The following is a 25,502-nucleotide window of genomic DNA, read 5'->3' as shown; positions in this document are numbered from 1 at the left end:
CAACCTTGTGGAGCCGTTCTACAGTATTTCGTCCTAAATGACACCAAAAAAGTCATAGTATTGTATGTCGTCCAAAATCACGAAAAAAAGTCATAGTACAGTATGTCGTCCAAAATCAGTCAAAAAAGTCATAGTATTGTATGTCGTCCAAAATCGGTCAAAAACCTCATAGTATAGTATGTCGTCCAAAATCGGTCAAAAACCTCATAGTATAGTATGTCGTCCAAAATTGGTCAAAAACATCACAGTATAGTATGTCGTCCAAAATCACGAAAAAAAGTCATAGTTGAGTGTGTCGTCCAAAATTGGTCAAAAACGTCATAGTATAGTATGTCGTCCAAAATTGGTCAAAAACATCACAGTATAGTATGTCGTCCAAAATCACGAAAAAAAGTCATAGTATAGTGTGTCGTCCAAAATCGGTCAAAAACGTCATAGTATAGTATGTAATCCAAAATCACGAAAAAAAGTCATAGTATAGTATGTCGTCCAAAATCAGTCAAAAAAGTCATAGTATAGTATGTCGTCCAAAATCTGCCAAAAAAGTCATAGTATAGTATGTCGTCCAAAATCACCTGCAAAAGTCATAGTATAGTATGTCGTCCAAAATCGGTCAAAAACGTCATAGTATAGTATGTCGTCCAAAATCGGTCAAAAACGTCACAGTATAGTATGTCGTCCAAAATCACGAAAAAAAAGTCATAGTATAGTGTGTCGTCCAAAATTGGTCAAAAACGTCACAGTATAGTATGTCGTCCAAAATTGGTCAAAAACGTCACAGTATAGTATGTCGTCCAAAATCAGTCAAAAAAGTCATAGTATAGTATGTCGTCCATAATGACACCAATACACCTCAGGATTGTAGAGAGTACTTGTGTCAATCAGGGATTGAACCCTGGTCTTTTTACTCAAAGGTAAGAGTGCTAACCACTACACCAACCTTGTGGAGCCGTTCTACAGTATTTCGTCCTAAATGACACCAAAAAAGTCATAGTATTGTATGTCGTCCAAAATCACGAAAAAAAGTCATAGTACAGTATGTCGTCCAAAATCAGTCAAAAAAGTCATAGTATAGTGTGTCGTCCAAAATCAGTCAAAAAAGTCATAGTATAGTATGTCGTCCAAAATCTGTCAAAAAAGTCATAGTATAGTATGTCGTCCCAAAATCGGTCAAAAGCGTCATAGTATTGTATGTCGTCCAAAATCGGTCAAAAACGTCATAGTATAGTATGTCGTCCAAAATCAGTCAAAAACGTCATAGTATAGTATGCCGTCCAAAATTGGTCAAAAACTTCATAGTATAGTATGTCGTCCAAAATCAGTCAAAAAAGTCATAGTATAGTATGCCGTCAAAAATCGGTCAAAAATGTCATAGTATAGTATGTCGTCCTAAATCAGTCAAAAAAGTCATAGTATAGTATGTCGTCCAAAATCGGTCAAAAACGTCATAGTATAGTATGTCGTCCAAAATCGGTCAAAAACGTCATAGTATAGTATGTCGTCCAAAATCAGTCAAAAAAGTCATAGTATAGTATGTCGTCCAAAATCGGTCAAAAAAGTCATAGTACAGTATGTCGTCCAAAATTGGTCAAAAACTTCATAGTATAGTATGTCGTCCAAAATCAGTCAAAAATGTCATAGTATAGTATGTCGTCCAAAATCAGTCAAAAAAGTCATAGTATAGTATGTCGTCCAAAATCAGTCAAAAATGTCATAGTATAGTATGCCGTCCAAAATCAGTCAAAAAAGTCATAGTATAGTGTGTCGTCCAAAATCAGTCAAAAAAGTCATAGTATAGTATGTCGTCCCAAAATCGGTCAAAAGCGTCATAGTATTGTATGTCGTCCAAAATCGGTCAAAAACGTCATAGTATAGTATGTCGTCCAAAATCAGTCAAAAACGTCATAGTATAGTATGCCGTCCAAAATTGGTCAGAAACTTCATAGTATAGTATGTCGTCCAAAATTGGTCAAAAACTTCATAGTATAGTTTGTCGTCCAAAATTGGTCAAAAACGTCATAGTATAGTATGTCGTCCAAAATCGGTCAAAAAGTCATAGTATAGTAAGCCAATACATGGAAGGCTCCCCACTTTCCATGTACTGTATTGTGTTGTTACACCATCATCTTACTCGATTTCAAAGGTTTCCCTAGAAAGTAATTCAGAGACAAAAGACGGTATAGAAAACATTTTAATAACTGGTAACAATACAAAAGCTGTACAAGAGATTGGAAAGAAAACATCATTATTATTATTAAGATGAGCTTGATTTGCTTGATTTTACCTGGGTTTAAATATGCGGTCTGTAGAATGTCCAATCATAATAGGTTTTCTTGCTATCATCATATGTATTCAGCTGTGTGCAGACAGACTGGGGCATGGTTGCCATGGCTTTGTCCTGAGACTAACCCATGATGACTTAACTGCCTGTCACAGGAAGTGAACAGTTTGCCAGTGAGCAGCTGTAGCCACGGTGGCCCAGTCAGGCCTGTGGCCCTCAATTGAAGTGACTCTCATGCATGTGAGTGACATAATAGTGTCACTGTTGTTGGTGCTAAAGAGCTCGAGTGTTGATGCTGAAGATTTTGACAGAGTGGTCAGCGCTGGCACTGGCAAGTTGGACCCAGGAGCTCTCTTCCTTGAAATCACTCTCCTCATCAGTTTGTCCGTCTCGACCTGCTCGGCCGGGCCTGGGCCTCCAGCAGAGCCTCTTGACTGTCAAAGTGTGGCTTTGTCTATGAAAGGATGTGATGAAGGAAAACAGCCGGACAAACAAAAAAAAACAATCATATCTCAATATAGTTTGGCTGAAAAGCTATATACCTTATATACAGTATACACCAGTGTTTATTTATATTATTAAATTAAAGACTGGGCTCTGTTTAGTGTAAAAAGTCCTACAGACGTTATTTCCACTCGGTGGGTTTGTGTGAGTGCAGGTACGAGTACATTCTTCTGAGCAACACTGGAGCGAGACGGTTCAAGAGATTCATTACCGGTCATAATTCTTTAGCACTTGCTTCTGCTGTGCTTCACTCGCCCTGACAGAGGAGACTCTGCTCTCCTCTAAAGTCTGTCCCACACTAGAGGATAATTGGCCAGATTTTGGTCCTGGTCTGGCCCTTCCAAACAACCGCAGGTGTCTTCTGATTTTAGGCTGATTATCTTGCCAAATTCTCCTGTAGTGTGAGGGATTAACAGATGTGATTTTAATGTCATTGGACGCATCAGAGTCTTCCTGATTTTAAATGGTGATTGAACAGTGTTTAGGGGGGAGTGAGCAGAACTCCGCAATAAATAATGAGAGCGGGTTGATTGGGAAACAGATGTTGCAAACTTTTGTTTAGAAACGTGTACAATTCAAGTTATTTCCGTCTTCTATGCCATTTTGTGTTTCTCAGCACAAAACTTTGCGCACACAACAGCTATTAACTGACAATGCTAAAGGTCTGCCGCCATCTCTGTTTATATTCTGAAGTTGCGTTAAATCATGTGAGTTTCTGTCAGATTCCAAATCCCTGGAATCTCCAATGAAATGAACAATGAAAATCAGTTAAAAAGTTGGTTGTGTCTGTGGTCTCAAAAGTTTTTTTTCTGTTTTATTTATTTTTTTAAATCAAGTCAGATTTAAAAATCCTCTTTTGTGGGCAAATGCGAGTACAGCTGTATGGCAATGGTATAAAGAGTATACATCAGATAATTTAAAAACTATATGCAGCCTGGCACTATCCATATTATATCACAAGATTTTGTCAATACAATTATTACATATTGGAATAAAATAGCAACAGACCGACTCGATCCAACTTTAATGGACAAACACGATTCTGAGCAGCATGGAGGCAAAAAAAAAATGATGGCAAGAAACTTGTCTTTAGTTGCTGAGCTCTAACACACTCATGCTGGACAGAAAACACAACAAAGCACAAATACCTTCCATTCAACTGCTGCCCAGTGTGAAAGAAAAGCCTCACAGACTTTTCAGATCCAGCACTCACTAAAGCCAAAATGCTGTCATTTATATGTGCCGCCATTGGAGGCTTTTCAGTGTTGCAGCAGAGGAACTTCAGATGAACTTTGTGTGTGTTTGTGTGTGTATTTATATCTTTGTGAGTGCCTGGGCTCCACATCTTTAAAGTGTATTTTTAGGGTTAAGACCTGGTTTTAAGGTTAGGGTTAAGGTAAGGGTTAAGTTTAGGCACTTAGTTGTGATGATTAAGGTGGGGGTAAATGACATAATCAATGACATGTCCTCACTAAAATTAAGTTTGTGTGTCCACATGTTGGAAGGATACAAGATGTCTGTCTGTGCACAGCTGCTCCAGTCGTGTCCTCCAAGAGTCTCCTGGCTTGGGCTCCACCTGTACAGCAGGATTCTTCCACACTCCAGGCCAACAGCGAGCAGGTAGCTGTGAATACAACACACATGCACACATGCTTACTCATATATTACCTAAAGTAGGCCTAAATATCAAACCACAGCTTGTCTTCTTACTGCACAAACCATGTAGCAGTAACCTAAAAACTGAGACTTTTGATTTAACCCTAATTAAATGACATTTTAGTAAACTGACTGATGGGTGGCGCAACATAGAGAATTTTTTTCTTTTTTTTAAAGTAGCATGTTCTGTGTATTCCCTTTTAGTCATTCATTATTTAATTTCCTCATACAATAATATTATTAATTTTGTCTCAAAGCTTAGATATGTCTCTGTCCTTGTTACTTTTAAATGAAAAGTTAAAAATAAACACCCAGGTTATTGTTTATTTGAGGCTTTCAATGGCCTAAACAAAATGTTTAAATCCAAATCTTCAACATGACAAGTACTATCCTTATACGTAATTTGGAAAAAATACATAAAAATCGGGCTTCAATGAGTGAATGTGTGTGTGTGTGTGTTTACCTGTTATCAGAGCAGAGTACAGGACAGACAGCTACAGCTGTAGCAGAATCACCGACATCCAAGATGGAGGAACATGGTTTAATCTCAGGAGGAAGCACAGGTTCCCCAGTGTTTTCTAATTTACACGGGCCCCACACAATTACCTGTACACACAAGTAAAAAACAATGATCAGTTTACTATCAGTTTCACCTTCAAAGCCCAACATTCAAACTTCTGAAACTGACCTTCTTGTCTCGACTGGATGTCACAAAGTACTTGCTGTCAGGGCTCCAGTCACATGACCAGATGATTCGGCCGTGTACGGCTGAGTCCTTCCCCGTGTGTGTGTGCAGCGAGAACTGCGGCTCTGCATAGAAAACGACACACACAAACAAAACCACGGATCACACAAAAGTCTTACACAAGCTCATATTTCACATCATGTATTCACGCTTCAAATTCACCATGAGATGAGCCGACAGTCAAAACACTGCCATGATGATTGCAGCGCGACGTCAGCAGCTCTGCAGCGCTGCCTCAGTGCTCTGAGGCGACAAAGGCGCTCCCTACCAAGCAACAAATAAACAAACCCAACAAGACAGAGAACCTCATCCCAGACCTCCATTTCAGTCAGTTTTGGTTTATGACCTGCTGCTGTTTATTTCCCCAACCTAAGTCATTTCAGACCCCAGATAGTTTTTCCCTAGAGAGGTTGTTCGTATGCTGCTGGCAGCCGTCTGTCTACATGTCCCCACAGCAGCGCTGCTCTACACTGGCACACATAGACATCACTCCATGTCTTCAGAGGGATCTATTTTCACTTTCACTAATTACCCAGAGTTCTCCGGTTTCCTCCCACAGTCCAAAAACATGCAGGTTGTAGGTGTGAATGTGAGGGTGAATAATTGTACGTCTGTGTGTTGGCCCTGTGATGGCCTGGTGTCCTGTCCAGAGTGTGACCCCGCCTTTCACTAATGTCAGCTGGGATTAACTCCAGCTGCCCTCAAGTGGACGATAAAGCAGTAGAAGATGAATGAATGAATTCATTTATAGCTGTATGTACTGCGACTGTGTAAACTGATGACAATGAGTAATACCCACAGTAGACAGACACACGTGTCCACATAAAACCACAGTGTCACGACAAAATTCACAGTGCCATGTCATTCTGCCTCTGCAAAAATACACAAAGAAGATATAAGAGCAGCACATGAGAGAGAAGAAGAAAGAAAATGGGGAGAGGTGAGAGGTAACAGTGTCTCCTTAATGGAGATGTCTGGGGGGCTCGACCCGCAAGAGAAAGATGGATGGAGGAGGATGGATGGAGACAACACAGGGAGGAGACAGAGAAGAGTTGAGGATACACGGGATCACTTTGCTTGATCGGATCTGACTTCATTTAACCTCCCTCAGTCTGGATTCTGAGACCATGCTTGTCCTTTTCTGTCAAGCCAGCTTCAGGACCAGATTGTCCAGTTAGGGATGAGGGCTGTGTTCCACTGGACCACAGTACATCTGGAATCCAGATATGAAAAAAGCGTGAACTAGTGGTGAGATGGTAAATTGTAACAATCGGAGGATTGTGTGTCAGGGGAACTAGTTGGCCTTCATGTACCACATAGGACGCCGTTTGTCTTTGTGTAGTACATATTAAAAAGTTTAACACTTTTGAGAAATATGCCACCAATGTCATGTGACCAGATTGTGAGGGATGCAGTGTTCATGCGAGCTATGTGGACTTATTTGAAGGTAAAAGAAGAAGAAAAGCAAAAAAAACCACGTCTTTGTAAAATGACTGTGGCCGCCATAAAACAAGGCCCTTGCCTAAAGTACATACAAAAGGCTTATTGTAGGACTAAAAACCACACACAAGTTTTCTTTTAAAATCAATGACACACTAATACAAATATACTAGTATATTCAATTTTGCATTCTAGAGCTTTAACAAATCACCAGAAAAAAGGTGTTCTTCACCATCACCTTGAATGACTCAGCAGCCACCAGAGGAGATTCGGCAGCCTACGTCTGTGAAGCTCACCATGCAGGCAAACAGCAGAGAGCAGCACTGCTTGGCCTCTGTCAGTGCCGATTAAGACTGACCTGAGTAGAGCCAAGAGATGTGTTACCAGGAGCAGGTGGGATGTAATCCTCTGAGCTTAGACATCATGTTCTGCTCACCTTGGATTCAGGATCAGGTTATTTGTCTGAGTCAAGGTGCAGAGAGTCTCTCATATAAACATTCTCTTCAGGCACACGAGGCCCTGAAGGAGGTGAATGGAGAGAAAAAAAAAAACACTGATTCGACTTCTTTGTCTCAGCACATTGACTTGAAGAAGAGCTGATGTGTTTTTATGTGATGACTAAGAAACAAGACACGCGCTCGTAAATTGCAGCCGACCTAAGAGCTGACACAAGTCCAATTCTGACAAGACAACCTGATACATTTATAATATATGACAGGGGTCAGAAATGACAGTTGGTACTTAATAATAAAGAAACTGACTGAAATAGGAAGGGACGACAAAGATGCATGTTAAAAAAGAAAAAAGAAAAAAGAGTATAACACCAGCTCATATCAAATGCAAAGAGTACACTGAAGTACAAGGAGCTGCCCTGTGCACGCTGATGTTAGTTCCACAAGAGTAATTAGGGTCCGGGTCTACAGATTTAATACTCACTCCCCTAATTTGTCAGACCATGTGGATGCTGACAGTGGTGACCTTCCAGAAACAAATCTCTAACCATTTATGTCACCAACACTGAGTTAAGTCTGAGAGGGAGCAAAGACCAAGCAAACACACTAAATTAATGATACTGATAGCTCCAAGGAAGGCCTGAAGATCAATACTTATGAGCCTCAAATCAAACCAACGGCCACAACAAGCCAATACACAGGAGATTGTGCTTGTATTTCTTCAAACAAGGTTGCACAACTCTAGAAATATAGTTCTGGTTTTTTTCTTCATCCTGACATGATATACAAACAAGCACAGAATGGATGAGTTATTACAATCCAAAGCAACACTGAAACTCTCTGGCAATAAATTACCTTAGATGAAATATACAGGTAGGCATGTGTTGTATTCTGCATTATTATCATCAGCCATCGGCAAACTCCTGTCCTCATTTCAAAGCAGTTACGTTTAATACCTTAAAATTCCCATTATGTTCAGTTTACATAAACGTGCAGGGAATGATGAAATAAAAATAATAAACTCTTTCTTATTAGCTCCTGTTTGGACTAGTTTCAGTCACTGCATCACTTGTTTGGCTCTTCACCGTATTAATTAGGGGAATCCTCCCAATCAGTCCAGCTTGATTTCATTTGGAACAAATCTGCTTCAGCGCGTTAACCTTATTTTAATTAATTTGAATTAGGATAGCTGTTACTATCTGCCAATAAGGTTTAATTATAATCTCTCACACGTGTTTTTAATTAAAAATAATTTATTTACAAAGCACCATGAAAGGCTATTTTCTCATCCAGAGCCAGAGTGCCTTAAAAAAGAAAATCCTGACCAGTCAACTCATATATTTCATTATACTATATTAGATCAGGATCTGGTCCTTTCCCCTTTTTGTCTCACCTGGACTTTCAGGTGTGGGCACATTCCTTCTCCACAAGGACCAGGTGCGATCACGGGAAACGGCTAACAAGAGTTGTGCGTCGGGTGAGAAGGCCATCTGGGTGATGGTGAGGGTGTGACAGGGCAGCGTCTGTAGCTGGCGCCACGTAGTCGTACTCCACAGCAACACTGCCGCATGCTCTGCTTTAGATGCCTGGAAAGACCATGACACAGCTTATTTAAATATTTTGTTTTACATACAGCCTCTGTCTTCTCCATCTCTGCCTGCAAAGTGATTTCTTTTAACTTCTGTGAAATTTTCTATATCAGGTTTGCTTGCTAGCAGGGTGTTGGGGAAAAAAAAACAAACCCCAGACATCGAGGTCGGTTGAGGGATGAGCACAGCTGTTAGGGAATGAAAGCGAACACGACTGTGAGATAAGACAAGAATAAAGCAAAACCAGTGAAAGGGAAGAAGAACAAGAAGAGAAGAAAAGGAAAGAAATGTAGCATGAGACGGTGGGTGAAGTAGAAAGTAGGCGAGACAGTGTGAATGTTTGTTTCATTCCATGCACATCAAGACAAGCAACTGCAATGTTAAAAGTCCCAGAATACAAACACTAGCCGAGAATTGATTTATTAAATGAAGTGCATCCGCCTCTGCTATGTTAGGTGGTGATATGCCCTGGTTTCAGCTCATTAGTATTATGCGGTTTCTGGTTTACCTATTATGTAACAGATCAAAACAACGCTAGCTGGCTGCTAGTAAGCATCCATGAACTTTAAATATTCAAGTATTTGAGCTGAGAGGAAGTCAATGCCTGGGGGCAGGAACTGTGGAGCGCCAAGGCCAGATTGGGTCCAATTAAATGTGAACATGCAATAGTAATAATTAAACTTCTGATTGCATTATCTGGATGTGTAGGACTAACTTTTCTCCTTTCAGTATGACTAACGTAATTATATGTATTTTAAAAGTCAATTTTTTTTGTCAAACTAACAGAATAATTAGATGCACAACTGCACAACTTAAGATTCAAGATTCAAGATTCAAAGTGTTTATTGTCATATGCACAGTAAAGAAACACGTTTCCCTGTACAATGAAATAAGTAAGGACGACGCAGGTCCTATCAATATCTGAGTGACACGTCAAGTCAATTTTATTTATAGAGCGCAACATTACAAACACAATTTGCCTCGAAGGGCTTTACAGTCTGTAACACCCTAAGGATAAGGTCTAAGGATAGACCCAGACATCGAGTGAGGAAAAAGTCTTGTACAAGGGGAAAGAATGGGAGAGGCCTCAGGAAGAGCCACAGGGGAGGGATCATTCTCCAGAACGAGCAGTAGGTGTCACAGTGTGTTACAGTGTGCGTGTATGTCACGATGCTTTATCTTCTCTGATCTAACACCTTTGCTCTATGGTGTCATGTAGCCTGAACTACGACGTGGTCTCTGGCCTCAGTCTTATCACACTGACCTTGCACGCGGACGCCACCACAGTCCTGGCGCTGTCAGACGCGAGAGAGAACATCTCAAAGCCGTGGCCGTACCTGGAGGAGACAAGGGGATGCAAATCGTACGGGGATGAATCATAAACCTGTGCACTACACATGAGGCAGGACATACATGATGTTATGTGCAGGTGAAAAGTGGACGACAACATCCGACAGTAAATTAAGTGTCCTCTTATTCCAAAGTGTCACCACAGCCAGCTTCCTCAGTGTGTGCTGACAGTTAAATAAGCACTGTGTGAAATGAAAATGTTGATCTGCTGGTGCTTCTCCTGTTGTCAGAGATTAACAATATTGGTGCCACGACTAATCACTCACAGCGCAATAACTGTATGCTTTTTAGTGTTTCTGTTACCTGACTACTTTAAGATGTCAACAAAGAGAAAGTTCTCGTTGCAACTCCGGAGACAGAAAAGTATCCCAACCAGGAAGCTTTCAAACACTGCATCAATTTCGCCACAACTGGGAGAATATTATTTATGCCCTTAAAATAATTCAGGCAATTACTCATTTTAATGTTTCTATTATGCACTAAATGAATCGGGGGGGTTGAAGCCAAACCGAGATAGAAAAGGGCTTTTCTACACACAATGCTCACACCTCAAACAAACAACAACGTCATACGTCATGTTTATGTTGCGCAGACTGGTAAATGGATTCAACATTGGCCACAAATGGAGGCTATATATTCAGCCGAGGAAAAAGCCTCATGGGATGACAGGAAGCTGAGTTCCGTTAATCATTTTTAGGACCAATAAACCCTTTGGCAAAATAAACTAAATAAACACAATTAATAATGTGAAATCTTTCTTCAATAACAGCAACAGAGAAATTCTGGTGTCTGTACGGAAGGAAGTTTATGAAAAGGAGCAGGTTGTTGGAGTGAGTATGATTTTCAATTTTCACAGGACACTGAATATTGTTTTCACAAGAAGCTTTGATGTGTTGTTAGGAGAGAAATAATAAAGTGCTCACAGTTTCTGAACCTCAGGCCAGAGGGTGTTCTGGAGAAGATGATCCTCTGGTGGGGGCTCTGCACGCACACACATACACGTTAACCACAAACTTCAAAATCCTTACATAACTGTCACTTTCAAAGAACACAGAGATATTTCAAATTTAAAATACAACCTATTTCCAATTTACTTAATGAAGATTGTACCTAAGTGGATATTATAATGTCCCGCTTTATTCCCCAGCATTTTTGGTGACATAATGTTTGCAAGTTAAAGGAAAAAGGGGATTTGTTCCATAAATGGGGACTGAATGAGATAAAAGCTACATGGTAGACTGAAAACAAGATTATTCGCCTGAGGACAATGTTCTCTCACATTCACGTGCAGCTTCATTTAGCATTTGGCCTTCATGAATTCTCAGCTCTGCTGCTTTCTCCAAAAAAAACCTGGCTATTCTGAAACAACTGCTGCTTTATCTCTTTTTCTTCACAGCCCCTGGCTTTAAGAGGGATCAAATTTATCCGAGTACCAATGTTTCCCACACAACACAATTACTGCGCGGGCCTGCACTACCTTTGCTTTGCATGTAATTGAAAACTACTCTCATGTTTGTTGGCTTATTGGTCATCGGCTTCCCAGTTTTCATAATTACTCATTTGTGTCAGTGCCTGAGTAAAAATGCATTGTTAACAACAGTCTCCACACTCGATTTCTCTCGACAGAGCCCGGGGTCATCGACACTTAAACTTTGCAATCACAAAAGCCTGTTTTCTAATTAGCAATGCAGATTAAGGAGTGGCTTCAATCTTGCTGATGACAGCCCTTCACAGCCTCTCAACCAGGGGTTTTTAAAGCGCACTGTTATGTTGTCCTCATCTGACTCCCATCCATTTCCCATCTGCCCATTTACTCTGATTAAGTTTTCCTATGTTTCTTGTATTCTTCTCTGATTCAGTGCACAATCCTTTTCCAAACATCTTATTACAGACACTTTATGTCAAATATTTTGTTATGTTGGGAGTCACTTTGAAATAAGAACATGCACTTTTTTGCTACTTTTTATTGCCTTTTCTCACATCACTGCTTCCATCAACTCCTCTTCATTTGCATCACCCACAACAACTCTTACATGTGTGCTGCGGCAGCAGAGCAAAAGGAATATGAATCTCTTATTTTGTATCCAAATTTATTTTCCTGTAGGGGTTTCGATTGAATATGAGTTTACTTGGATGGCTCTGAGAACCTGTTACTTTAGAGAAATAATTAGAGTGTATTTAATGCAAGTTTACAGTACCAGTCATGTTAAGTGGGTGGAAGTAAGACTCCTGGTATTGATCAGATACACTGCTGAACTGCTCCTCCTTTTTATTGGTTTTTGGAACAAGGTCACCTATAAATTAAAAAAATAAAAATAAATAAAAAAAAAAATCAGTATATTCTATTGATGCATTACATAGAAAGAGTGAAAATACTGAAACAGTTGCCAAAAATTGATTATTGAACAAAAGACGGCTCCGGACAAAATCATTTTACCTTGAAATACAGCCTTGTTGGACAGACCTAAAGCAGGTGTGCTGGCTCCTTCTGGAAGGTTGGCAGAGTCCTGGCATGAAGAAAAAGGTAACACAACACACACAATAATCAAGCAGGGTTAAAGCAAACAGCATGCAGTCCACTCAGCACATTTTACAGTTGAACAACAAGAAGTAAAAAAGAAACGCGACTAAGGACCTTCTGTCAAATTTGATCATGGAACAGAGACAAAGTTGTTGCAGTAAAGGTCATGGAAAAAAATTGCTGTATTGTAGTTGCATTTTTAGTGGCACTCACACTGGAGGTCAGCAACTTCTCTCTCGACATCCCGGAGATATTAGCAAAGTTCTCCACAAAATTACGAGGCGCTTGAAACACTCTGAGGACCTTCTCATCTGCTCCAGAGACATATTGAAACCTTCCAACCATGGCAAGACACTGCATGTCAAATCCATGGATCTGAGGCCGTGAGATTTCGTGCCAGGTTGCCTGTATGGTTATAAAGACACAGAAAGATTTTATGAAGATCCTAAGCAGCTGTGCTTACTTACTAGAGGAAGTGCCAGCATTTCAATAGATCTTCTAATGTTGTGGCCTTAAATCCAGGCACTTGAAAACAAGCCAAATATGAAATAAATAAAAGATTTTAAGATTAAGATGCCAAGTGTGCTCACAAGGGAAGATGAAGGGTTCCACTCCAGAGACTGGAGGTATTTTGGCACTGCCATGAGGTGGCAGTAATCCAAAGTAACCTCTTAAATAACACAACTAAGACTGGAAACTTAATTATGTTTTATACAAACTGAATATTTTTCTCTGCCCCGAACAATCTCACCTGGATAAATGTGAAGTTACAGAGCACTTAAATTTGATGTTACCAATAATCCCAGCAATATCCTGTAGTGGTGCTGAGGGTGGTCTGGCCAATTCTCAAAGACAGGAGCGTACAAAGTAACCACTGCTTGAAGGTCAAATAATGAGATAATGGACAGGCCTTCCAAAATATATTTGTTTTTCAAAAGATCTGGATATTTTGATCTATGTTCACAAAAAATTTCAACAATGCTTTATTTTTGCGTTTGCAGGCTCTCTTCAACGTCCACATGTCATAGGTAAGATTCAAATGCTTTACCAATTTGACGTCTTGTTTCCTCCATGGAGTGAAGAGTCTGGTTGTCTGGTCTGAGCCCACACTGATGATGAATTCACCCTCAGGGTCCCAGCTGAGGTCTTGCACTGCACTGAAATGACCTGATATAACAACCCCAGGCCTCCAATCTCCCTGGACACAGAGCATTGTAATGGTCAGTTTACAACATTCAACCACAGGATTAGCATATAGACCTCCCTCCATGGCCACAACAAATTTCATTTGGAGCACGGTTGCAAAGTCAAACTCAATTAGTTATCAACACGTTCAGGTTTTTACTGTCACTGTTAAATCTGAATTGCACGTAACTTCAAACCTCAACTCTCTCAGGAACAACCAACGAAGACATGTGGTTACTATTCAAATTGAGTGACATGGTGGACAGGAGACTCAGTGTGACTACTTACTAACACTAGCCATCCACTAACACTCAGCATGTTCACATGAATGTTAAAAGTCCAATTTTAGTCAGACTAAGACAATAATTTGGTTTTCTTGTCACGTAAACACGTTAGTCCAGCTAAAATCGAGCTAGTCTTAGTCAGACTAACATACCTGGCTATTGCGATTCATAGTCAGAATCAGTCTAACTAAGCAATCAAAGTTCAAGCACTCTTGTCAATCTATAGCTTTTTGGGTAAACTCAGACATTAGCACATCTTAGGCCACTATTCTCACCTCTTTCTCTTGGTCCTTTGACCAGAGATGTAGAGCACCATGAAAAGCATGAGCCAGAATCATGGAACCATCTGGACTCATCTGGCAGCCGTAGAAACCCAGAGTGTTGCCACCAACCTCCCCTACACGCACCTGGTGTGAATGAAAGAAAAAAGGTTGTGAGGTCAAAATGTTTAACTCATGTGCTTTTTCAACACAGACTATCTGACAGGGAGGTGAGTACTGTTTTCTTTGTGAGGCAGTTACTGGCTTTTTGCAGAGAAAGATGAAAGCAACCCGAAATCACATAAATGTGCATCGACTGCCACACGTAAAGAAAAGGCAACAGAGTAAAAGAGGGTTTTTTGTTTGTTTTTTTAAATGCAACTATTTCTGAGAGATGAAAGTAGCACCTGTCATCCTGCTATGTAACACACGGTATATAACCCATCTGCTCTGTCTCCTGGGTTTTATATAAAGGCTACAGTCTTATAGAAAAGAAGCAAGATGGGGAAAATTGTGTGTGTCAAATCTGTTTTAAGCCCTTTACTAACTAATCAACAGCCTCCGCAATGGTTGGACAGAAGCAGATGAAGAAAAAAAAAGAAGAAGCACAAATTAAGCTGACAAGTCAGATGAGAAATTATGCAAAATGAGACTTATTAGAGATGAATAAATTGTGGTTTTTTTCTAACAAAATGCATTTGTCTAATACAAAATGAAAACATTAGCAGCTAAGCATATCGCATGAAACAAATGATAATGAAAAATTGCAAAGCTTAAGAACACAGGACTTATATAAATTGGATTTGGGTGAGAGCCTGTGACCACTACATCACGTTGTACAGACAGCAAAAACGGCTCCATGCCGTCTGACAAAGTCAATTAAAAACAAAACAAAACACAAAAGCCAAACTCACAGTCACAGTGTGTTTTCTTCAACAAGACATAAACTCACATTCTGTCCACTCTTGGTCAACTTGCATTTGTGCCGTATTGAACTTGGCATTTTTGAAAGGGCAGAAAGTCCATTTCATTTACCATTTACACAGATTTACACTCTATTCAAGCCACAGGGTCCTTCTAAATCCACACAATGTTAATAAAGTAGAATTAGAACCAACTATAATGAGACAAACGCTTTCATCTAAAAATGTCAAAATACAAACACTGAATGAATTCACCCTTTCACTGAAATGAATATTAACAGAACAAAAATTATTATATTTAGATGGATGCAGGACATTAAATACTCTTAATATCATATTCTATAGGTAACATAACACGCAGGATGATGACAGAAAGTAAATCGAAACGATATGTAAACTCAGCAAAAGTATAGAAAAAAATATTAATAAACAGGAATTGTTGTTTAAGCCACAGAGAGCCTCATGATGAATGAGCTGTCAACAGCTCGAGCTGTGCCTTGTTTATACAAGAAAGAAAGAAAAAATCTACTTCATACTCAAAATATAATGGAGAGAGCACGAGAGTAATTCTCCACCCCCACGTTTAGAGACATTTATAGTCACACATTTCAGCTTGAGTCGTGTCAGAAATTCCTACCTTCACCTAATTGCTTCTGTGAGTTTATAACAAATAAAGGAGGACTATTTACTCGAGAGAACTTCTAGAACATTCTGTGACCCTGTTCGACCTCCCACCACCATGAGGAAATCAAACAATTAAAATGTTCAGGCCTCGAGGCCCTGCAGGTAAACAGGGCCAAGAGGGGAGATCTCTTCAAATCGATTGCAGCAGATTAGCCCCAGAGAGTGCTACACGGCTCCTACAGCACCACTGTGGTCTTTATCCAGATATGGCTACATTATATCTCCTCCATCTTTAATTAGCTTGTTTCTTAAATGATATCGAGGAAATATGAGAAGTGCTAAATTCCTACTTGAGCGATTACATCTTAAAAGATGTGGAGCTTACGCTCTTATCTTTTCTTTAAGCAGGAAGCGAGAGCACGTTTAGCCGCAGCAGAGGCATGAGTCAGGCTGCAAGACAATCACGCATGACACGAACACGTGGGCGTCCATTACATGTTAAACAAACAAGTTTGAAAGGCTACACATAAATAACCCAGGGGAGACACACACATACATTTGCTTTGTCTATCTACTGTAAAGGGGTGTCCATAATCATACAGCTGTCTTGCAGAGGTCATCAATGACCTTCAAAATAATGCCCGTCTGCAGGCTGGAACACTGTGGAACTAATGACAGTGATAAAGGCATGCCTTCACTTTGAATGGCACCATCAGCCAGCCAAGCACACAGAGGGAGAGACGGAGAGAAAAGCCAGTCAGGTACAAGCATTAATGGAGAGATTGAGAGAAAACGAGATGCAACATTAAGCGGATTGATTTTAAAATTCTGCATACGGGAGCGGCCGTAAATCATGCAATAACTCACAGAGGCACAGAGCTGTCATTTGTCTTGTTTACGACAGGAGGAACAATATGGATGCAAAGCATGCCTTATCGCTGGCCAGTGGGGGTATGAGGGAGGAATAGAACAAGGACAGTGAGGTAGAAAAGGCATATATCATTCTTTGAGGGAGACAAAATGGGCGAGTAGCGCTAGAGAAGCTTAGACAGAGCAGGAGAACCTGCAAATGACAGTTGTCAAATGAAAATGTTCTGGCTTAAACGCTGTGTGCATCTAAATGTGACAACATTTCTGCACGACTGAGACAGGTCAAAGATTGGTAGTAGCAGAATCAAACTTTACTTTGAGCCATTTTTTCAATCAGGGTAACAACCTCAAAATCACTATCACTAATTGGTGTGTGTGCAAAAATAACACATTTTAATTCTATTAGGAAATACAAGATATCGGTAAAAACAATAAAAAACCAGGTACACGTTAAACTTGTTTAGATACTTTCTAAACTAGTTTAAAGCAGAACACTGTGCAGACAATATTCAATCTGAACTGCTCTTCATAACTTGACTTAGTTAATACTTCAGCCCAACAGGAAAACAAATATTCAACACACCCATAGCATTACATATTTATAGACTGTCATCTACATACTCAAGCATTTTCTCCTTCTGACTTGACAAGAGTACACAAGCCGAGGTCTGGAAATAGGTTATCTCTCAAACACAAACACACACATGAACTGACAGTCCCTCCAGGCATTGTGGTGGCTTGCTGTGGTCAGTCTAGATGTTAATTACCAGTGTGTCTCGTTAGTAAGACGTACTTTACGCAGCGGTGGGCCCTGGCCACCCCATTGCTAACCCCACTCTCTATTAAATCTCACCAATTACTCTAATCAGTGTGAAGAAGTGGAGCACTTCTTTGTAAAAATCAGCTAATTAAGACACACACGGCTGGTCATTTAATGCCGCGCAATTTGCTCTGCCAAAAACGTCCAACGTTCCAGAGAGAAGCCTTCGTGAAGTCTGTTTGTGTTTTCAGAAAACACTCAAAAAGGAACCAAAGGGCTTTGATTCAGTCTAAGGATATGGACAAAATGCAAATAGAGTTTGTTCACTGACATTACTTTGTTGCACGTATGTATGCGCGTGTTTGTGTGTTGTGTGCAAGACAGAGCTTCACAGGTTAAGCTTCCTTTGTAGACAGAGAACCTGACAGTTCAAAGGGTTTGGCTCTCACTTGAAAATGAGAAGAAAAAAACTGGTCAAAAGGAACAGGAATGGGGGGGGGGAAGAAATGAGGAGGAGACTCATATAATATGCACTTTCACATTCAACAAAAAGGTTATTCCAGGTTTTCTGAGCGGGGACAAAGCTGTGAAGAAAGACTGGCCATACTGGACTAACTCAACTCTAACTCTCTGCCTTGTTTAACAACACCAAGAATATGTGACATTAGCATTAGCTTCAGGTCCTAATCATTGTCCTTTTGTCAGAGAGGAGAGCTGAGACTTTCACGCCTGGTCCCTTCTGTGGGCTTTCTTGCTCGTCACTGTGGATATAGTGATGAGATCAAAAGGTACAAAAATATATCTGATCAAGTGTGAAATCTTTTTCATCACCTCAGAGTGTGATCACAGGCAAGGTGCCTGCTCTGGCGAGAACCATTTCTGTTCACCAGGATGTGTGGAGAGTGAGCATCTTTGAGAAATACAGTATTTTAGGATGTCTGCGTGAATGAGTGTGCCTTCGTCAGCAGTTTGTGTCTGATATTATAAATAAGCTGTCAGGTACATGGAAATGACAAGTACTCCTGAAACACCTGAGAATATGACAAAAAAGTGCAATGCAGATGGGTAGAGAATGATTTTTTTTTCTTTTCCATCCACACTTATGTTAAATTTAGCCCTATTCTGGCACAATAGCAGCTGTTGGGAGCTGAGAGATGAGAAAGGAGTGAAGGGCAGAGTGTAAGAGCGAGATGTGACAAAAGAAGATAAAAAAAGGGGGGGGAGCAGAACAAAACAGATGTAGAAGGAAAAATAATAAGGAGAAAGGCAAAGGCATGTATTCCTCCAGCCTCTCGCCCCTCTGTCAGATGTGTTGGGAAATGGGCTGTAAAAGAGGAGGTTCAGTGTGAGTAAATGATAGAAGGGAAGATGGGGGAGGACAACCGCGGTTTGCCTAAAGTTATGGTGGTGCACCAGGCTCAGCACCTCTTCATCACTGTCCATCACTTCTATTCCTGACACCTCAATGTCAGGGAGAGAAGAAACCGACACAGTGGTACTGACAGCAGGGAGGATACTGGAGGAGGGCTCAAGCCCTGGATCATGTCAAGAGCTAGTGAAATGGAAGCTAGCAGAAACAGAGTGGGAAAATGATGTGTGCTGTACTGGGATATTGTGCGTTCCCTTCAGAAAGTGACTGATGCCATGACATGAATATCTACATAAAGCCCCTTTGTATGCCATTCAACACTGACCTGCTCCACCCAGACTCCAGATCCCTCTTCGGGAGCCCAGAGGATCATTGTCTTATCCATGGAAGCAGAGAGCAGACTGAGAGGCTGCTGCAACTTGTCACCTTCAGGGGGAGACAACGAGACAATCTACTGTATACAGGAACTACATTTTCATTCATTATACAGATCAACAGCAACATTTAAGTATTGTTCCAATACTAACATTAACATTTCTAAACTGTAATCTGAAGCAAAGTCGACTCACATTTCCTGTAAAATGCTTCATAAAGTAAGTCTGGGTTATACGCTACTGTGATATTCATTAATCACATTGTCTCAGGACTAAATAGGTCAAACTAAACAATATTTCATTCAAATAAGACGAGTTAGTTAGATTGACTGTCGTTTCAGCAGTAGAAATATGCAGGGATATGAGTTCCATGAGTTGCTCCTGGACCTCTCATATTCAGTGTTCAATAGATATTAATTACCTTATATTTACATACTGCATATGTAATGTTGCATTGCTGTGTTCTTCTTATTTTTCCTTCTTCTTCTAAGAATGTTTATAGTTTGTAACCACAATTTCAAGCAGAAAAACTGCATTCACCATCCATACTCTAACAGAGGGATCTTAACATAATGATGTGTGATGTACACATTAAGCTGGGGTGGGTGTGAAGTGACCTTGATGTAATAAGCTTTTAAAGTGACAACAGTTTAAGGAGAAAATTTAGCACATCTAGCAGTCCTTCCCTTAGGAACTCATTAAGCCGCTAACTTTTCACACCATTTATTTTTCCTTTCTCTTTAAGAAATTGTCCCCTTCACATGCTGTATTTTCCTAATACCATTATAAAACAAAAGCAGAAAAACAATGTTTTTCAATGTGTTATCCTTCCACAGGCTGCAGAAACAACTCAGTGATTGGAATGTTTAATGGGAATAGTCTGTGATTTGAAAATAATTGATTGTTTTTGACAAACACTCCATTAACGAAGTGTAGCCAAGCTGTTTCTAACTGAGCTGTGAAATTGTAGATTGTTTTAGAAATGCACTTCATTTTATGGTCCCTTCCATGCACTTTTAATCAAGGTACCTTTGTAGAAAGGAGGCTGCCAGTGGACTCCATAGACCCAGTTCTCATGACCAGCCAGGACTGTCTCAAGAGACACCGCAAACACTGAGGAAATGTCTGCAGCAGGAGGACACACAACGACAAAATAATTGATTCTTTATTCAGGTCTTTTTCTACCGTGTCATTAAAACCGGTCTCTTTATGTGGTTAATTAACAACTTTTCAATAGTGTGGCTCGCTCACCTCTCTCCTTCACTTCAAAAACGTCCTCTTTCATTTTGATGATGGTGTGATCGTCCTCTGCGTGGGTGTCTGTCCCAGACTTGGCACACAGCCTCCACACTCTGATGAGACAATCCTGTGAACAGCTGGCTAATAACAGCTCCCCACCTGAATGAGTCACAGTGAGAGAGAGAGAGAGAGACTGTCTGAAAAACATACTGAGTAGAAGACATTTCTTTCAACTCTCAAAATAGATCAATACTGAATTAATCCATTGACATTGTTTCCTCTACTGAGGTAAATGTTTGTCATTATGCAACATGCTTTTATTTTTCATGGCATAAATAGAAATGATGATGTCCCCCACAGAATGCACATGAGGTTTAATGTTCCATTCATTTAAAAGTGGTACAACATTAAAACTGCATTAATATATTTGGCCACTTAGAGCCACACAACCAACACATATAAATAATATATGAATTCATTCTTAAACACGATTATATAAAAATTTAAACATATGTTATCTTAGTCGTTGTTTCCACCTACAGCTGCCTGAACGCCAGGAGGGGGTGAGAAGTCACAGCGTAACTGACGTTACGTGTTGATTGATGTTCCCTCTTGCAGTGGTTTATACAGATAAATAAATAAATAAATAAATAAATACCATCAGGTTCTCAATAGTATTTCAATTTGGGGTGGGCATGAAAACATTTCTGTCCTCTAGGGGGGGCACGACAGAAAATAAATGGGAACCACTGCACTAGTGATTCTGTATTTTGTAACACAACCCTATTTTGTTAAAGTAGGGTTAAAAGTAGGGTTAAAATTTCAATGTCAGGATTTTGGTGCTTCTCCAAAGTCTTTTTCATTGTAATATGGTAAGTTACTAGTTATCTCATATCACCCTAAGATGACCGGGTGATTTTTAGAGGGCACTAATTCAAATAAAAACATGATTTTGAAAAACAGAATCCAAAAGAAAAAGAAATTAAAGATACATCAACGCTGTGAATCCCAACATTTCACAGCTGTGATAAATTGTACCTCCACTCCTGCAATTTGTCATCTGCCGTGTTATAAAAGAACAAAAAGATTTATTTAGCCAATATCAGAGAAGCAGGTGTGTATTGTCATTCCTATGATGAGGTGTCAAATAGACGTCTCTGTCACTTTGCCGGCTGGAAGCTTAGCAGGAGCGGAGCAGGTCATAGACTATGAGTGGGAAGGTGACACTGGTGGAGAGGGTTGCTTAAGGAGATGGCATAGCTTTTAGAGAGGCAGAACAGTGCAGTAATGATGTGCCCTTGAAGGGGGGGAATACACAATTAGGTGAGACTGGAATCTGTGCATTGCTGCACCATCACAATACAGCAAAAAGCAATGAAACTGAGCACAAAGACTTGTCTTGGATTCCTTTTGATGTTATACTGCTCTAAAAAAGAAGTGTATTTTTGCTTGCGTATGTTTCACTTATTGTAAACAAAAGGTTGCTTTCCAGCTTCTCTTCAAAGTGGTTTAAGACTGTAATTCTTCCTATCACAGTGTTCACAGCCAATCATGTATTACGTGTCTCATGCAGCAATCAATAACTGCCTTATTCTGCTTTAGTGCTTTAGCTCACCAGATAAGAAACATGCAGCTAACCATAATTAATCTTCTCACATACAGAGCTTAAAACAAATTAAAATATGACGCTACTGTGCAGAGATTAAAACTAGAAAGCATTCCAAGCAAAAATGTTTTTACTTATTTATGGAAACATCTGGAGTTCCTGTTCAAATGTAACTGTGTTGACTTAGTTATTCTTTACTGTCTCCACCAACTTTTACAAGGATTCTGGGCTATAATATCAACCCTAGTAGAATTTGTGCTTGAGAAAATAACGGGAATGATATTAAGAGCTAATTCAAACAAGGCTCTGCTCCTGAAACAATAACATTATCATGTCATATCATTAAATCATAGATTCAATGTTATAACTGCAGGGCTCACCTATAGATGCCCATGCCACTCCACGAATCCAGTCCTCATGCCCTTGTAGTGACAAAGCTTTCTGGAGCTGTTGTGGAGCAATTTAAATAGGTCAAGTGTTGCATTTAAACATTAAAATTTGAATAAGGGGGTTGCCACCAAAAACATGAATATGTCTCTGTTGCATGAGTCTGAGTTTACCTGTCCATTGGACTGGATATACAAATGCACCCGAGAGTCATCACCCCCACAGGCCAGTATGGGAACTATAAGCAACAGAGTTAATGTTTCACATTCATGTACAGCAAGTACAATTACAAGCACATACAGCAGATGGAAAACACTTGTATTTACTGACTCTGTTTGTAATATAAACAGGAGCTACTGTATATACGGAAAGGAAAGATGAATCAAACACATAAACAGACATGATGCAAAATGACATGAGACAGTATGACATTCAGTTACAGCCACAGAAGCAGTGGGGAGAACTGAAATGGAAGCCATGAGACAAAAAGTGTGTATGTTTGACTGTGTGTGGCACACAACGTAAAGGCTGTCTATGTAGGAACAGCTTAGGCTTACCTCTGCTGCCTGGCAACAGTGACAGAGAGACATCCATCATGAAACCACTGTCAAATGATGTGATATGGAGGCACTCAGCTGAGGAACACAAACGAACATACTGTTGAAGTTTCTCATTCACTGTGAGTCTGATTACACAATAATTAATAATAATAATTGATTGATTGGTTGATTAATAATGAATCAATTAAAACTAAAATATAGATATATGCAAGCTCAACTAAGTGGCTTTGGGTGAATACGGTAGACAGAAACATCACACAAAGGGAAGCTGTTACAGTTAACAGCTTGAAAAAATAAATTCAATAAAATAGAATTGGAAAACAATCTGGTACAGCTCTAATATTGAACTCCATTACGACATAATAAATCCATGCAGCATTGCAATCAAGTTTAACACAACTGCCAGGAGAAATTATACAGCAAAACAGCATGTGCATCATATTATTTTGACTTCTATGCATGAAAGATGTTGAGCCATTATTAAATTACAACAGTCTACTGTGGGTGTATATACAGTGTAAAAATATTAACAAAATGTTTTAGATGTGCATTGCAGAGATGGGGCAAGTAATCATGTTGTAACTAGACATTGACATTGCTATTACTACTAGCAGCCACTGGGAGGCAGATAGTCACACTGTGAGTGAAGAATGAATTTTCTAAACTTATTAACTGTGCATGAGGTGTCTAACATCCTAAAATAGCAAACACATGTCTCATACCTTTTTTGTTTCCACTGCAGAGCCACAGTCTGACTGTGGAGTCAGATGCTGAAGAGGCCACCAGGATTTCTGAGCCCTCCATATAGATGGCATCCACAGCATTAATTGGACCGGTGTGGCCTTTACACACCACTGACTGACTGAACTGCAAATGGAAGAAAACGTTTTAGAGCATGTTTCAGTAAGAAATAGCAGGAAACTGGGGTCAGAAACGCAGCAGCTGGCGGCTAACCTTCTCATTCTGAACCTCCCAAAGGATGAGCTGATTGTCTGAGCCTCCGGAGACAAGATGACTTTCAAGAGCTGTGACAACGAAAACGACAAAATTTGTTAAATAATGTACTTTTGTGTGCTTGAGTCATATGTCTGATGGCTATAATGTTGTTACCATCCAACACACTCTTTAATGCAAATTGTACTCTAGGCCTCCAATGATTTATCAATTAAATGATTATTATTTGATTACTAAATTAATCATCAAACTTATTTCATAGTTGATTCATCTTTTAGAATGGTTCCCTATTGTTTCAGCTACTCAAAAGTAAATATTCTTCATTAAAGTGATTCTTTGCTATACTTATAACAACAACATATTACATAAAGTGCAAGCCTAAAAAACCCCATCTGATGTGAGCAACTTGATCCTGCAGTTTGATTCTTCCATAATGAAGGCTAGTCAGCAACTTTTTTTCATATATAAAACTAGTAACTTAGTTTTAGATCCACAAATCAAATGTTTACCATTTTCCTCATGTTTTTAATATAAGATCGCCATGTGTAGTCCTATTTTTTATAATTTAGTATTTCTTATTATTAATTTAGGGTTTTCTTGTTCATTGCTAAACTAATAGGGCTGCAACGATTCATCGATTAACTATTTTGATAATCGATTCATCGGTTTAAGTGTTTTGAAAGAATTAGACCATGTTTTCTGATTTTTCAGCTTCTTAAATGTGAATATTTTCTGGATTCTTTGCTCCAACAAAGAAATCATTCAAACTGAGTCATTTAGGTTTGTGGACATAACAAAACATTTCAGAACATCATCATTTCAGGTTTGGGAAACAATGATCAACATTTTCTGGCATTTTACAGACCAAATGATACTCGATTAATCGACAGATTCATTCGATGATGAAAATAAGCGCTTGTTGCAGCCCTATTATCTTGATTTTATCTGAATGCACTAGAGGGACAGCTACATATTTCTTTGTACACACTGGTCCCTGTGGAATATTTTCTTTGTGTATCTCGCATGTGATCCCACAAATGCACTGGTTGTGGTGACAGATGATACTGTGTGTGGTCATGACATGTCCAGTAGTTTGACAGGTCCAGACACAGATCAGTTTGTCTTCTCTTCACACTGACTCACCACAGTCTTCGCTGTGAACCCACTGAACTGCATTCACTCTGCCCGTGTGTCCATTCAGCACAGCAATGACACTTCTCTCCTTAAAAATAAAGCAAAAAAACAACATGTGTTTATTAAATTAACAAAAAAAAAACTACGTGTTTGTTCATAATTACGGGATGAATGTCGTGAAAGCCTGAATAATTTGGGCGTTAGTACCTGAGGGTCGTACAGAGCCACTGAGTTACACGTCCCATACGCAATAATTCCACCACGGCTCCATGAAACCACGTTAGGTGTCCTGTTAGCACAACAAGCAACATGACATGTTTCTATCACCGGTGCCTCCATCTTTGAAGCCAAGGCTGTGGTGTGTTACAGTGAAAATCGCTGTAGTTAAACCACCACATGCTGCATTAGTTCCGGATCCAGCCATCTACTTCATAA

At 39.7% G+C, this 25,502-nt stretch overlaps 1 protein-coding gene across 2 annotated transcripts; it reads right to left on the bottom strand.

Moving 5' to 3' along the window:
• Positions 1 to 2,173: 2,173 nt before the first annotated feature.
• Positions 2,174 to 25,413, bottom strand: elp2 (elongator acetyltransferase complex subunit 2). 2 transcript variants are annotated; one of them, XM_058619902.1, is made up of 22 exons: positions 25,275 to 25,413; positions 25,077 to 25,155; positions 23,934 to 24,004; positions 23,702 to 23,846; positions 22,977 to 23,054; positions 22,593 to 22,657; positions 22,413 to 22,479; positions 20,439 to 20,585; positions 20,217 to 20,312; positions 19,139 to 19,239; positions 14,283 to 14,414; positions 13,587 to 13,736; positions 12,752 to 12,943; positions 12,455 to 12,524; positions 12,216 to 12,311; positions 10,941 to 10,998; positions 9,932 to 10,004; positions 8,472 to 8,664; positions 5,130 to 5,251; positions 4,905 to 5,047; positions 4,296 to 4,409; positions 2,174 to 2,735 (listed from the first exon to the last, which is right to left on the bottom strand). In XM_058619902.1, exons 1-22 carry the CDS (start codon positions 25,404 to 25,406, stop codon positions 2,555 to 2,557), a joined length of 2,505 nt encoding a protein of 834 aa, XP_058475885.1. In that variant the 5' UTR covers positions 25,407 to 25,413; the 3' UTR covers positions 2,174 to 2,554. The 2 variants fall into 2 exon arrangements, 1 of the variants encoding a protein (XP_058475885.1); XR_009234090.1 differs by lacking the exons at positions 2,174 to 2,735; positions 4,296 to 4,409; positions 4,905 to 5,047 and adding exons at positions 5,349 to 6,399; positions 6,865 to 6,984; positions 7,063 to 7,145.
• Between the last annotated feature and the right edge of the window lie 89 nt (positions 25,414 to 25,502).

The sequence above is a fragment of the Solea solea genome, chromosome 20 (genome assembly GCF_958295425.1).
Source record: "Solea solea chromosome 20, fSolSol10.1, whole genome shotgun sequence".
Taxonomy (NCBI): Eukaryota; Metazoa; Chordata; class Actinopteri; order Pleuronectiformes; family Soleidae; genus Solea; species Solea solea.
The sequence above is the reverse complement of the archived record's forward strand: the minus strand, read 5'-3'. Positions and strand labels throughout refer to the sequence as shown.

Bases quoted from the DNA above. Each gene is read 5' to 3' on its own strand.
- elp2 (XM_058619902.1), bottom strand. From the start codon at position 25,406: ATGGAGGCACCGGTGATAGAAACATGTCATGTTGCTTGTTGTGCTAAC. The intron at 20,586-22,412 runs GTGAGCCCTGCA...TGACTCATTCAG, and splicing joins AGTGGCATGGGCATCTATAG to GTGGGGAGCTGTTATTAGCC. The intron at 12,944-13,586 runs GTAAAGCATTTG...ATAACCATACAG, and splicing joins GGAAACAAGACGTCAAATTG to GCAACCTGGCACGAAATCTC.